The 13,792-nt window shown below is 43.2% G+C and overlaps 1 protein-coding gene across 1 annotated transcript in view; it reads left to right on the forward strand.

Annotated features, from left to right (window-relative positions):
* LOC126469653 (phenylalanine--tRNA ligase alpha subunit) overlaps positions 1–13,792 on the forward strand; it is a 135,687-nt gene that overhangs the window by 47,489 nt on the left and 74,406 nt on the right. Inside the window, exon 3 of the mRNA XM_050096782.1 lies at positions 8,118–8,344. Within this exon, the coding sequence (XP_049952739.1) occupies positions 8,118–8,344 (227 nt within the window). The remainder of the gene's footprint in view (positions 1–8,117; positions 8,345–13,792) is intronic.

Raw genomic sequence — 13,792 nt, forward strand, 5'->3', positions numbered from 1 at the left:
CCAGCCATAACTGCAGCCTACAGCCCAGGTTTGTTAAGTGCACAGATCCTCACCTAAATAAACTGTGCAAGAAGAGACAACCACATGTGCCCCAACACAAAGGGCACTCACCTGGTCAACTACCATGTCTGTGAGGTTTGTCAGAGATTGATGAAAAGTCAGAGGCACCAGAAAACTGGCACTGCAGCTACCACTGTGTCCAGGCAACAAACTCACCAGTGGGCGAATTTTGAGCCCCAGCCCAGTCAGTTTACAGCTCCATAATCAAGATGGGCAACTTGGACCTCCCCCTCCTCCTCTACGATGGAGACAGGCAGTTTGGGTGTCCCCCTCCACCTCTTCTGCTGTGGTGCCCCCTCCAGCAGTGGCAGGAGGAGAGCCCACTCCCACTACCAGCCCCCTCTACGTACCAGGGGCTCACAGAGACTAATGTAGCTGCCAGTGTGGCTACTGAGCGAATGCCAGAACTGCCTCAGTGGGGCCAGGCACTGGCAATGATATATATAAGAGAGAGCAAGAGCAAGTTATATTATCATTTATTGATATGTTGATTTTTACATATTTTATGAAGCTGTGCCGAGTCATCTGTCTTAAGAAAATCTGTATGTCGGTTCATTGTTTGGACAAGAAGAGAATAGAAGCTTTTGAAATGTGGTGCTACAAAAGAATGCTGAAGATTAGATGGGTAGCTCACATAACTAATGAGGAGGTATTGAATAGAATTGGCAAGAAGAAGAGTTTGTGGCACAACTTGACAAGAAGAGGGGACCGGTTGGTAGGACATGTTCTGAGGCAACAAGAGATCACAAATTTAGCATCGGGGGGCAGCGTGGAGGGTAAAAATCGTAGAGGGAGACCAAGAGATGAATACACTAAGCAGATTCAGAAAGATGTAGGCTCCAGTAGGTACTGGGAGATGAAGAAGCTTGCACAGGATAGAGTAGCATGGAGAGCTGCATCAAACCAGTCTCAGGACTGAAGAAGACGACGACGACCACCACCACGACAGTTCATTGATGCTCGTGACAGTCCAGTGTCCTTTTAGTTTCTTGTGATCCTTGTGAGGTCTATTATGTCACCTCTCCTTCCAATACTTATTAATGTATTAGCCATAATTGAGGCAAATTGGACATTTTCATTTCTAAGTCTTCTTGACTTAAAACTGGCTTGGACTATTATTTGTAATGATTGATTACCATTCAAACAGTCGTATACTTCTTACTATATATTTGCATGTGATTTATTAAAAACTCTGCTCCATTTTGACATACAAGGGAAGAGTTTTGTACAGGTCACACATTCACTTGAACTAGAAAGAAGACAGTCTAAAAAAAAAGAGTATCTTTTCTAGTGACTTGTCAGTGATTATATTGTTTCATAAAACTGCAGATATGTTTTTCCAATAAATACTTATTGATATTGCAGATTTTAGAATGGCAAAATTTTTTACCATGTACCATCACAACATTAAACTCTTAACTTTCTTTCCTTGTTTCCTTCCAGAAATGAATTAGGGAATGAATGCCTTTTTGTCGTTCTATTAAACAAATAATTTAGCGGATATGCTGAGTCACATATAGGCATTAAAAAAAAGTGTCACAATTAAAGGACACACACACACACACACACACACACACACACACACAAAAACTGCAGTCTCGTGCGTGTGTGTGTGTGTGTGTGTGTGTGTGTGTGTGTGTGTGTGTGTGTGTGTTTTTTGTTGACGAAGGCCTTAATGGCTGAAAGCTTTAATTGTGAGAGCCTTTTTGTTATGCCTATCTGCAACTCAGCATCTCCACTATATGATGAGTAGCAACTTTCCTTCTCATAATATTGTTGCATTCCATTCTGGATTTTCCATTGTTTGATTGAACATATAAATTAGGTTTATTTAATACTAGTCTACGCTGTTACTGTTCCCACACAACATGCCTGTCACGCAGGGCAGCCTACACACCAGGGACTGGAAAACACATTTTTCCCCATAGGTCTGCTCCTATTGGAGTTAGGAGAATATAAATGCCGCAATGCTGATACTCATGAGGCCTGCTGATCCTGTGCAAAATTTAGTTGAAATTGATCCCGGGGTTTGGGAGGATATCCCAGACATATACACACATACCTACACTCTGCTTTGTATATATTTATTTAATGTAGAGGGATTTGTCTTCCCTTTGCTTTGTCTCATTACTTTACATTATGACATTTATTTGGTTGCCACTAGTACTTTTAGGTGAAACAATGATTTCACACTCAGATTTCTTGAAATTATCTGCTGAACTTTACATTGAAATAATTTTCCAGCGTACATGAAACATACACTGCTTTGGTGATTTTAAATGGTGCATTGGCTTTCATTAACTTTCTGATATTTCACCATACCTTTATAAATCTTTATGCTTAGCTGGCGTAATAATTAATTTGTTTTCCTCTTCACTCATTTTCTGTGACTGCTTATGACATACAGGGTGTTACAAAAAGGTACGGCCAAACTTTCAGGAAACATTCCTCACACACAAAGAAAGAAAATATGTTATGTGGACATGTGCCCGGAAACGCTTACTTTCTGCGTTAGAGCTCATTTTATTACTTCTCTTCAAATCACATTAATCATGGAATGGAAACACACAGCAACAGAACGTACCAGCGTGACTTCAAACACTTTGTCACAGGAAATGTTCAAAATGTCCTCTGTTAGCGAGGATACATGCATCCACCCTCCATCGCATGGAATCCCTGATGCCCTGATGCAGCCCTGGAGAATGGCGTATTGTACCACAGCCATCCACAATACGAGTACGAAGAGTCTCTACATTTGGTACCGGGGTTGCGTAGACAAGAGCTTTCAAATGCCCCCATAAATGAAAGTCAAGAGGGTTGAGGTCAGGAGAGCGTGGAGGCCATGGAATTGGTCCGCCTCTACCAATCCATCGGTCACCGAATCTGTTGTTGAGAAGCGTACGAACACTTCGACTGAAATGTGCAGGAGCTCCATCGTGCATGAACCACATGTAGTGTCGTACTTTTAAAGGCACATGTTCTAGCAGCACAGGTAGAGTATCCCGTATGAAATCATGATAACGTGCTCCATTGAGCGTAGGTGGAAGAACATGGGGCCCAATCAAGACATCACCAACAATGCCTGCCCAAACGTTCACAGAAAATCTGTGTTGATGACATGATTGCACAATTGCGTGCGGATTCTCGTCAGCCCACAGATGTTGATTGTGAAAATTTACAATTTGATCACGTTGGAATGAAGCCTCATCCGTAAAGAGAACATTGGCACTGAAATGAGGATTGACATATTGTTGGATGAGCCATTCGCAGAAGTGTACCCGTGGAGGCCAATCAGTTGCTGATAGTGCCTGCACACGCCGTACATGGTACGGAAACAACTGGTTCTCCCGTAGCACTCTCCATACAGTGACGTGGTCAATGTTACCTTGTGCAGCAGCAACTTCTCTGACGCGGACATTAGGGTTATCGTCAACTGCACGAAGAATTACCTCATCCATTGCAGGTGTCCTCGTCTTTTTAGGTCTTCCCCAGTTGCGAGTCATAGGCTGGAATGTTCCGTGCTCCCTAAGACGCCGATCAATTGTTTCGAATGTCTTCCTGTCGGAACACCTTCATTCTGGAAATCTGTCTCGATACAAACGTACCGCGCCACGCCTGTTGCCCCTGTGCTAATCCATACATCCAATGGGCATCTGCCAACTCCGCATTTGTAAACATTGCACTGACTGCAAAACCACGTTCGTGATGAACACTAACCTGTGATGCTACGTACTGATGTGTTTGATGCTAGTACTGTAGAGCAATGGGTCACATGTCAACACAAGCACCGAAGTCAACATTACCTTCCTTCAATTGGGCCAACTGGCGGTGAATCGAGGAAGTACAGTACATACTGACAAAACTAAAATGAGCTCTAACATGGAAATTAAGCGTTTCCCGACACTTGTCCACATAACATCTTTTCTTTGTTTGTGTGTGAGGAATGTTTCCTGAAAGTTTGGCCGTACCTTTTTTGTAACACCCTGTATATTGAAACATCACCTGTTACAAGTTATGAATACTTGCTTTATCCAATAAAAGTTCAATTGGTCTTGTTAATCATTAAGAGGAAATTTAATATTTTGCATAACTCGGATGGATGATTCTTCTTCTACAGAAGAATTGTAATATGTTGAGCACCAACCTTCCAACCAGATAAGTATAACCTTTAACAACTGTTTATATAACGTTCGTTGTGCAACCTATCTGTTGTTCTTAGTGTAACACATTGTTTTAACATGATGATATTCTTCACTACCTGGCAGTATTGTCTGTAATAAAATGCGAACCAGACTCCGTGTTCTTTATATTCTCGTACAGTTCCTATTTTTTTTCTGCGTGATATTTCAATGTCATTACTGTTGTTTGTTAGCATTGTTTCACTGCTTGAAATTTTTAATGTAAGAGAGCTGTCATATAAAGTGATGATTTGTATCTGTCATTCTTGTTGTCTGTTATAGACTGTCAAATATGCTTTTTGAAACATTCTTTGTTTTATCAACATTGAAAGTGAATCCTTATCTTAACTATGCCTTCCATTATAGAATCTGTCAGAAAGCTAATTTTGTGCAAAAATTTCAAAATTAGCAAAATATTTTTCTTAAAGACAAAACTTAAGACATTGTCTAGCTGAAAGAGGAAAGTCCTGCAGCCAGATCTGTGTGATCTGTAGAAGGCTATAATTAAAAGGTTACACCTTCAAAATTGAAACACTTGTGCACATCACTCAGGTATTTGTCTGTACATTGTTTTGATATGTCAGTACACTTGAATGACACGTTGCACTTAATAAAAGTAGTCACTGTCCCAACTGTACATAAACCCTCACAAAGAAACCTGAAAAGATATACCTCTTTAAAGAAAATTAGGAAGTTTATAAGCAATACATACACTTTACTACTAACTGCACTTTGTAGTTTGATGAAGCAAGCTCATTGAGCCTTGTAATGTGCATTCTCCAGTTACTAATTTAATTTCTTCCATTAAAAGAATTTTCATTAAGCAAGGATGCCTTGTAAACTGGCTTTATCCTGTGAAAGGGCTATTCATTCTAAAATTTATCACAGACATTTAGCCTTGAATGAGTCCAGATTCACCCATTATACTGTTATTTATAAGCTTTACCAACTACCACACACAAATCTTAATCAATTATAGACCATATGTAGTAGAATCTAACGTGTGGATGCTCTCAACTGGGTTGAGACAATCCACCACTGAATAACTGTAAAAAAATGTAGATGCTTGCAAATACGAAAAAACGCATGCGGCCTGGAACAAATATGACTGACATTTCAAAATAATAAACAATAAATTTTTTAAAAAAATAATTTTGTGACTACTAAACATTGGGGAATTCACCCAGCAAATATAACATTTTTCTGAGATGGTCAAGCAACCAGTTATTTTTTTCTTGGACCACCTGGTATGGATTGACCCCTGTGCCAAGATAAGGTGACTGTGATGCTGGAAAGCTATATAATATTAAAATTAATGATGCATGTCAGGCTAGCAAGTCTGTCAAAGTCATAGTGTATATCATTTAGCCCAGAGCCCACTAGGATTATTCCCAGCCTGTCTCACAATCACTAACTAATCCACATTAGTAAGTGCCATATAAAACACACCTAAATCATCTGTCACCTTACTGTCCCTGCACTTGGTTTAAAAATGCTCAAGATATTTTGCTCCCTGCCTGTACGTAATGAAATTTCCTTTCTTAATGTTTGTGTGTACCTGAAGCATAATAACAATGTTGGACATCTGTTGCATCATTCCTGCTTCCACCTGTACTTGAGGCTCATTTCGAGTGAACCATTGGCATATGGCTAAGATGATTCTTTATATTCTGAAAAATGCTGTTGGAGTTTGACCACTCCCTAATGACCTTTCTGCCAGCAGCCAGTGCCCAATTCTCCATCTTTCTAATATCTTGTAATTGTGCCTGAAGGGCAGAGTAATGAAAATTTGATTAATGGAAAAAGTGAAATAAAGCATCAGTCCAGGGAATTCCTTACATGATGTATTTTAATTCCAAATGTTTCTTTTTTTCCCCTCTTGCTTTTGTTCAGTTTTATTGCACTCATTTGTATTAGGAAGAAAAGAGTACAGAGCGCTGTGGGAATGTGTTTCAGAAAATAATACATTTCTCATCTACATTGTCCAATTAAAAAAAAAAAAAAAATTATAATAAAAAGAAATCCCTTATGCATTGTATATGATGAAATTGATAGTGCTGTAACTGTAATGAAAAGCTTCTTACACTTTTCAGTCGATGGCTAAAAGTTTGTTTAATTATTTCTTCAGTTTTTTCATGTACATTGTTCTGGTACACGAGCCACCAAAAGTGTGATTGTTAAACAATTTTTTACAATCATTTAGGCAAAGGCTGAGCTGGTCTCTAAGCCCAGCCCAAGGAAATAAAATGCCAAAACAGTCAAAATATGATAACACACAGGACAAAGCTTACTCAATTCAGACAGGTGATGCCTACAGTTTCCCTCCCTTAGGTTAATTGATGGTTGGGGTAAAAGGTTAGGCATCTGACTGCACAGTTAACTAAAATAAATTTGCCAAATTATAAAAATAGTAGACCCAAATGACAGGAAAAAGGTGAAGGTGAGTGTTATTTAAATGAAATAGCCATTAATTTTTGAGATACTGGAATGAGTATGAAACTGTGTGTGTGTGTGTGTGTGTGTGTGTGTGTGTGTGTGTGTGTGTGTGTGTGTGTGTGTGTGTGTGTATAGAGAGAGGAGAGAGAGGTTGAGGTTTTTTTTCCCTTCTATGTATACCAGAGATAGAAGGGGAAGGGGGGCAGAAAGTCTTGTGCTGATATTATGTGAGAAATTTTTTTATATGTTGCAGGTGGCTGGATGGCATGGGTGACCTGTTGGAACAGGCATCATTACTTACTTGTTGTAGAAATGATGGATTATTCTAATTCGAGGAAGTGGTCCACATTCCTGTTTGTAGTACAGGGTGGTTATAATTAAACTTTTGCTACTTTAAAAGCCCCCTCATGAAAAATGGGTAGAGAAATAATGAATAAGCCATTTAAAGAAACACATTTTAATTGTCACGTGATATGTTAATTGTATATCATGTTTATGTTCCAGGTTACAAATGTTGCTCAGTGTGACAACCATCTGCATCCATGACAGCCTGGATGTTCGTATGGATACCAATTTCACAATTGTTCTTCACACTTTTCTAACAGTGGACTGTGGAATGTTCAGCTGTTGTGTGACAGCTCGTGCGCTGCTAGAGGACCACACATTGCGTCAGCATTCTCAACCATGGCAACAATAACTTATTCAACAATTTGTGGCGCAGTTGAATATCGGCCTCTCCCTAGAGCAACTACCAAATTATATGTAAATTGTAGGTGGAGAGGAGGAGAAATGAAAGGGAAGGGGTTACTGATGTCAGCTGCATCAGGACATTATGCAGAACCAGTGGCGATGCAGTCATACAATTACCAAATTGCCAGTTAATTTGAACTTCTGAATCAAGTTCTTCAACCCTAGTGTGGAAAGCGGACCTCTCCATATTTCTTTAATGTACAGATACTCACAAAGAGCAGCAGCACTATTGCTGCTGTTTTCATAAAACAGCTGTATAAGTAAAGCCTTCCTCGCCTTGTCTGCAGCTGTAATGCACACTGATGTTTGTTTTCCAACCCGACATCACTGTACCAGTACCGCCTGACTGCAAGTTACGACTCTAACCACTACTAACAATGCTAATCCTGCAGCGCACAATCTGATCATTATTCCTTTAAACTTTTGCACCCATACAGTAAATAGTTTTCCATCTACACTGGCTTAAGTAGTTAAAGTTTAATTATAACCACCCTGTATTTACTCTCATAAACAAGTTCCAGTGACTGGAACCTTATCCTCATAGTCACCTTTTTGATTTTCTGTTAGTTTTAATTAATAGCTTTTTTCATTTGTTGTGTCAGTTTATTGTGCTTGGCTAGATGTTACTAGATTTTATTTTACTTTCTTGTCTCTGTAATAGATGTGTCTTTACAGAAAGTCTTTGTCTTCTAGGTAAATCTGCCAGATAAAAATTTGCACTCAGTTGGTTTCAGCAAAGCAATGGCACGTGGATGGATATGTGTTGACAAATCGGGAGAAGTGCCTGTTATCAGGCAGAAAGTTTCATCTATTCAAGACATAGTAAAAGATCACATGAATTTAATTAGACAGCAAAGAGCAAGTGAAGTTGAAGAAAATGCTAAGCAGGACTATAAGAAAAGAAAGTTGGTAAATGAAGTGTAAGTGAGTACTGTCTTATTGGTGTGTAATCACTAAACTTCACTTACACTAGTAGCATTGCAAACACCATTGGAAAAAATTGTAGTTGTTGCAAGTGAAAAGGAGAAATGCCTAATAGTATTTTGTTTTTAAAATTTGTTACACCTGGATTTTGATGGAATGATTATGATGTTACAGTAATGACAAAAACAGTGATATTCAGGATTACATTAAAAAAAATTTAGTAATATGAATTTGTACCTTATTAATAACACTTAAATAGCATGAAGTTATTTCTTAATTTCAAGTACTTCAGGAATTTCTCAGAAAGGGAAAATATTTTGATATTTCCAGTGTTGTATTTTTAGTTGGTCTCTCTGTAGAACATTCAGTTTTGAAATTAGTACTTTCTTTGGCAAGTCACTGACAGGTACCCTCAGAAGTAGGTATGTAAAAAATTTTGTAACAGTGTAATCTTCTTGTGTTCACTTGCTGTTTACAAGTTTCTGGCTTCAGTATAAATTTTCTTGGCTCTGAATACAAGCTGCTATTATCTTAGGACACAGAATCAAACTCTCTAAACTTAGGGGCATAAAGACTGTTTGTATCCTTTTTGATAGCACGCGCATATGCACGTATCTGCAACCTCACACACTCTCTGAGAGTACAGAACTTTTACTGAATTAAATTCAGCCTCCCCCCTGCGGGTTTGGGGGTAAGAATAGGCCCGCGGTATTCCTGCCTGTCGTAAGAGGCGACTAAAAGGAGTCTCAACTGTTTCGGCCTGTTATGTGTTGGTCCCCATTAGGGTTTGATCTCCATTCTTCCAAATTCAACAGAAGTACGAGCCTTGGGGGAAGGACACCTTATGTGGTGCGCCATCAGTCCTCTGTGCCCTAAGATCTTGGCACTCTTTATCGTCTAGGCATCGTAACTGCTCCCACCATCCATCTTTTGGGCATACACACCTGATGGGTTGCGTAAGTTACACCCTTAGTGCGTCACCATCTGCACCCACGATAACTATGGACTTCCCATGGCACCCAACATCCAGCACGGTAGCCAGCCCGTTGTGGTGGGCTCGTCATGTACCCTCTAGGTTGTAGCCCCCTGAGAACATAGGGATCGTACTGCCGATGCCTGAGCTGCCACCTCCCCACGTAACCGAAGGAGTAGCTGCCTGTCTCTCTGGGGCATCGGGACTCCTGGCAACGGCCATCCTGCCAGGTGGCCTTTGCTGCAGCTGGGTGGTGCCCGTGGGGAGAGGCCCTGGTCGAAGTGGGTGGCATCGGGGTGGATGATCCGCACTGAAGCGGATGAAGTCTCAATCCAGTGGTCGAACAACTGCCAACGTCTCTAAGTGCAGTAAGGTAGACTTTAACACTGTGACATATCATCCCAAATCGTTCCCTTCCCTAGCCACACCCTGGGAGGGACGTAGGGCTGCGGACAAACAGGAACCGTATTCACCGTGATACCTTGTGTGCAGCAGAACCGATGGGGATTCGTTTTTGGGGACTAAGCCTCTCTTCTGTGTGAACAATCTTGAAGGTAAGTTTGGGAAAGTGGCATCTCTTTACAAAATGAGGAGCGGGGCCATCCTGATACAAGCAGCTTCATCTGCACAGTCACGGGCGTTACTCGCCTATGAGAATCTTGGTGACATACCCATTAACGTCACTCCCCATAAGTCCTTAAATTTGGTCCAGGGGATTATCTTTCATAAAGATCTTCTGCTACAGTCTGATGATGAGTTACGGTAGAACCTGGCATGGCGAGGTGTACACTTTGTCCGTCGTGTCTTTCGTTGGCCCAAGGATAATAGGATCGCTACCGGTGCTTTCATCCTGGCCTTTCAGGGGGACTGCTTGCCCAAGAAGGTCAATGTCATGATCTACTGGTGTGATGTCAAGCCCTATGTCCTGCCCCCTATGTGCTGCTTCCAGTGCTGGAAGTGAGGACAGATGTCCTCCAGATGCACTGCCAGCCCCACATGTCGAGATTGTGGACGACCCTCGCATCCCAATACTCCATGTGCTCCGCCTCCCACCTGCGTTAACTGTGGGGAGCATCATTCTCCCTGCTCGCCAGACTGTGCAGTCTACCAATGAGAGCGGAAGATGCAAGAAATTAAGACCCTAGACTGTTTAACTTACCAGGAGGCAAAGAAGAAGCTAGAACGACTCAATCCCACACCTATGTTGAGGAGTTATGCTGCTGTAACACTGCCGCCACCGGTTCCCGCAAAGAATCTACTATGTAGGAATCAACATGGATTCCGGAAACAGCGATCGTGTGAGACCCAACTCGCCTTATTTGTTCATGAGACCCAGAAAATATTAGATACAGGCTCCCAGGTAGATGCTATTTTTCTTGACTTCCGGAAGGCGTTCGATACAGTTCCGCACTGTCGCCTGATAAACAAAGTAAGAGCCTACGGAATATCAGACCAGCTGTGTGGCTGGATTGAAGAGTTTTTAGCAAACAGAACACAGCATGTTGTTATCAATGGAGAGACGTCTACAGACGTTAAAGTAACCTCTGGCGTGCCACAGGGGAGTGTTATGGGACCACTGCTTTTCACGATATATATGAATGACTTAGTAGATAGTATCGGAAGTTCCATGCGGCTTTTCGCGGATGATGCTGTAGTATACAGAGAAGTTGCAGCATTAGAAAATTGTAGCGAAATGCAGGAAGATCTGCAGCGGATAGGCACTTGGTGCAGGGAGTGGCAACTGACCCTTAACATAGACAAATGTAATGTATTGCGAATACATAGAAAGAAGGATCCTTTATTGTATGATTATATCATAGCGGAACAAACACTGGTAGCAGTTACTTCTGTAAAATATCTGGGAGTATGCGTGCGGAACGATTTGAAGTGGAATGATCATATAAAATTAATTGTTGGTAAGGCGGGTACCAGGTTGAGATTCATTGGGAGAGTGCTTAGAAAATGTAGTCCATCAACAAAGGAGGTGGCTTACAAAACACTCGTTCGACCTATACTTGAGTATTGCTCATCAGTGTGGGATCTGTACCAGATCGGTCTGACGGAGGAGATAGAGAAGATCCAAAGAAGAGCGGCGCGTTTCGTCACAGGGTTATTTGGTAACCGTGATAGCGTTACGGAGATGTTTAATAAACTCAAGTGGCAGACTCTGCAAGAGAGGCGCTCTGCATCGCGGTGTAGCTTGCTCGCCAGGTTTCGAGAGGGTGCGTTTCTGGATGAGGTATCGAATATATTGCTTCCCCCTACTTATACCTCCCGAGGAGATCACGAGTGTAAAATTAGAGAGATTAGAGCGTGCACGGAGGCTTTCAGACAGTCGTTCTTCCCGCGAACCATACGCGACTGGAACAGGAGAGGGAGGTAATGACAGTGGCACGTAAAGTGCCCTCCGCCACACACCGTTGGGTGGCTTGCGGAGTATCAATGTAGATGTAGATGTAGATGTAGAATCCTTTCTCAGTTGGCCCACAGAACAGTCAAGCTACGCCTGCCCCACTGCTGGTAAGGGCCACTCGTCATCCACTACTCCCGAAACACCCAGTTTGGGAGCAGTGTGCCCTGAACAACCAGGGACGTCCGTCCCCATCTCTCAGCCGGAGAAGCGACCGCCTTCTTCGGCTGAGCAGCCGGAGAAGCAACAGCCTCCTCCGGCCTTACTCGTTCGGAAGGGGTCCCTTGGGGGAGTCCCTTCCAAGGACCTTACCAGTGTCTCACAAGCCACTAGCCAGTGACTGAAGAAGCCACCAGCTGCTGGTCGAAGGGCTTCACGCTCTTCCTCTGCTCCTGAAAGTACATCAGGAAAGCCCTCCCAGCATGCGAACCCTCCTCCCAAAGACAAGAGAGAGAAGAGGAAGCTCTCTATGAAGAATAAGGACCCAGTGGTTCCCGCGCCACCGCTTACTGTCAGCTCAGCCTCTAAGGATGAGGTCGAATTGTTTGCATCCCTTGATGACCTGGATCTCGCCGTCTCTTCAGAAACGGTGGCAGCATGTGACCCTGCGAAGTAATTTGCCTTTTCGGTGCCTTCATGCCCCTACAGGACACGCTTTGTACAATCCTCCAGTGGAATTGCAGCGGTTATTTTAGCCATCTACCTGAGCTACATCAGCTTCTAAGCATGAGACCTGCTTTCTGCATTGCCCTCCAGGGAACCTGGTTCCTGGCAATGCGGACACCTGTCCTTCGTGGATACAGGGGCTATTACTGTAACCGTAGAGTTTACAATAGTGTGTCAGGTGGAGCCTGAGCCTGAGCCTGTATATAGTGCTCCTGTGCCCCTTCAAACATCATTGGAAGCTGTGGCTGTCAGAGTAAGGACTACCCAGGACATAACCGTCTGCAGTGTCTATCTCCCTCCAGGTGGTCCAGTCCCCCTGACCGAATTAGCTGCACTTGTCACCCAACTCCCCACGCCTTTTCTTCTCCTGGGGGATTTTAATGCTCACAATCCCCTGTGGGGTGGAACGATGATTACTGGCCGAGGCAGAGATGTCGAGAATCTTATCTCCCAACTCAACCTCTGCCTCTTAAACACTGGTGTCGCCACACATTTCAGTGTGGTGCATGGCACGTACTCGGCCATAGATCTGTCGTTGTGCAACCCAGGGCTTGTACCATCGGTCGACTGGAGAGTCCATGACGACTTGTGTAGTAGTGACCATTTTCCCATCTTCCTTTCACTACCCCAGCGTCGCTCCCCCGAACACTTGCCCAGATGGGCATTTAGCAAGGCAGACTGTGAAGTGTTCTCCTCTGCTGCCACTGTTGAATCTCTCCCCCATGGTAACATCTATGTGGCGGTTGAGACACTGACTACAGCGATTGTTTTCGTTGCGGAACATACCATTTCTCATTCGTTAGGGTGCCCCCGGCGAAAGTCAGTGTCTTGGTGGTCACCAGAGGTCGCTGAGTCATTAAAGAGCATCGGCGGGCTCTTCATCGCCATAAGCGGCCAAACGTATCCGTGGTCAGGTCCGGAGGTTCATCAAAGGCGGAAACAGGAGTGCTGGGAGAGCTACGTTTCCACCATTGGTGCCCGTACGTCACCATCCCAGGTCTGGATGAAGGTTCGGCGCATCTTCGGATTGCAGCACTCTACAGGTGTCCCAGGGCTTTCCATCAACAGGGCGCTACGCAGCGATGCCGATGCAATCGCCGAGCATTTCACTCAGCACTATGTTTGGGCCTCTGCGTTGGGGAATTACCCGCCCACGTTTCATGCTCTGAAACGCCGGGAGGAAGGCAAATGACTTTCTTTTGCTTCTTGCCAACCTGGGGCGTATAATGCCCCATTTAGTTCGTGGGAGCTCCAAAGCGCCCTGGCACAGTGCCCCGATACAGCCTCTGGGCCAGATGGCATCCACAATCAGATGCTCAAACACCTGTCCCCAGACCGTCAGTGATGTGTTCTTGCCATCTTCAACCACATATGGGGCGATGGTGTCTTTCCATC

Source organism: Schistocerca serialis, chromosome 1, assembly GCF_023864345.2.
Source record: "Schistocerca serialis cubense isolate TAMUIC-IGC-003099 chromosome 1, iqSchSeri2.2, whole genome shotgun sequence".
Taxonomy (NCBI): Eukaryota; Metazoa; Arthropoda; class Insecta; order Orthoptera; family Acrididae; genus Schistocerca; species Schistocerca serialis.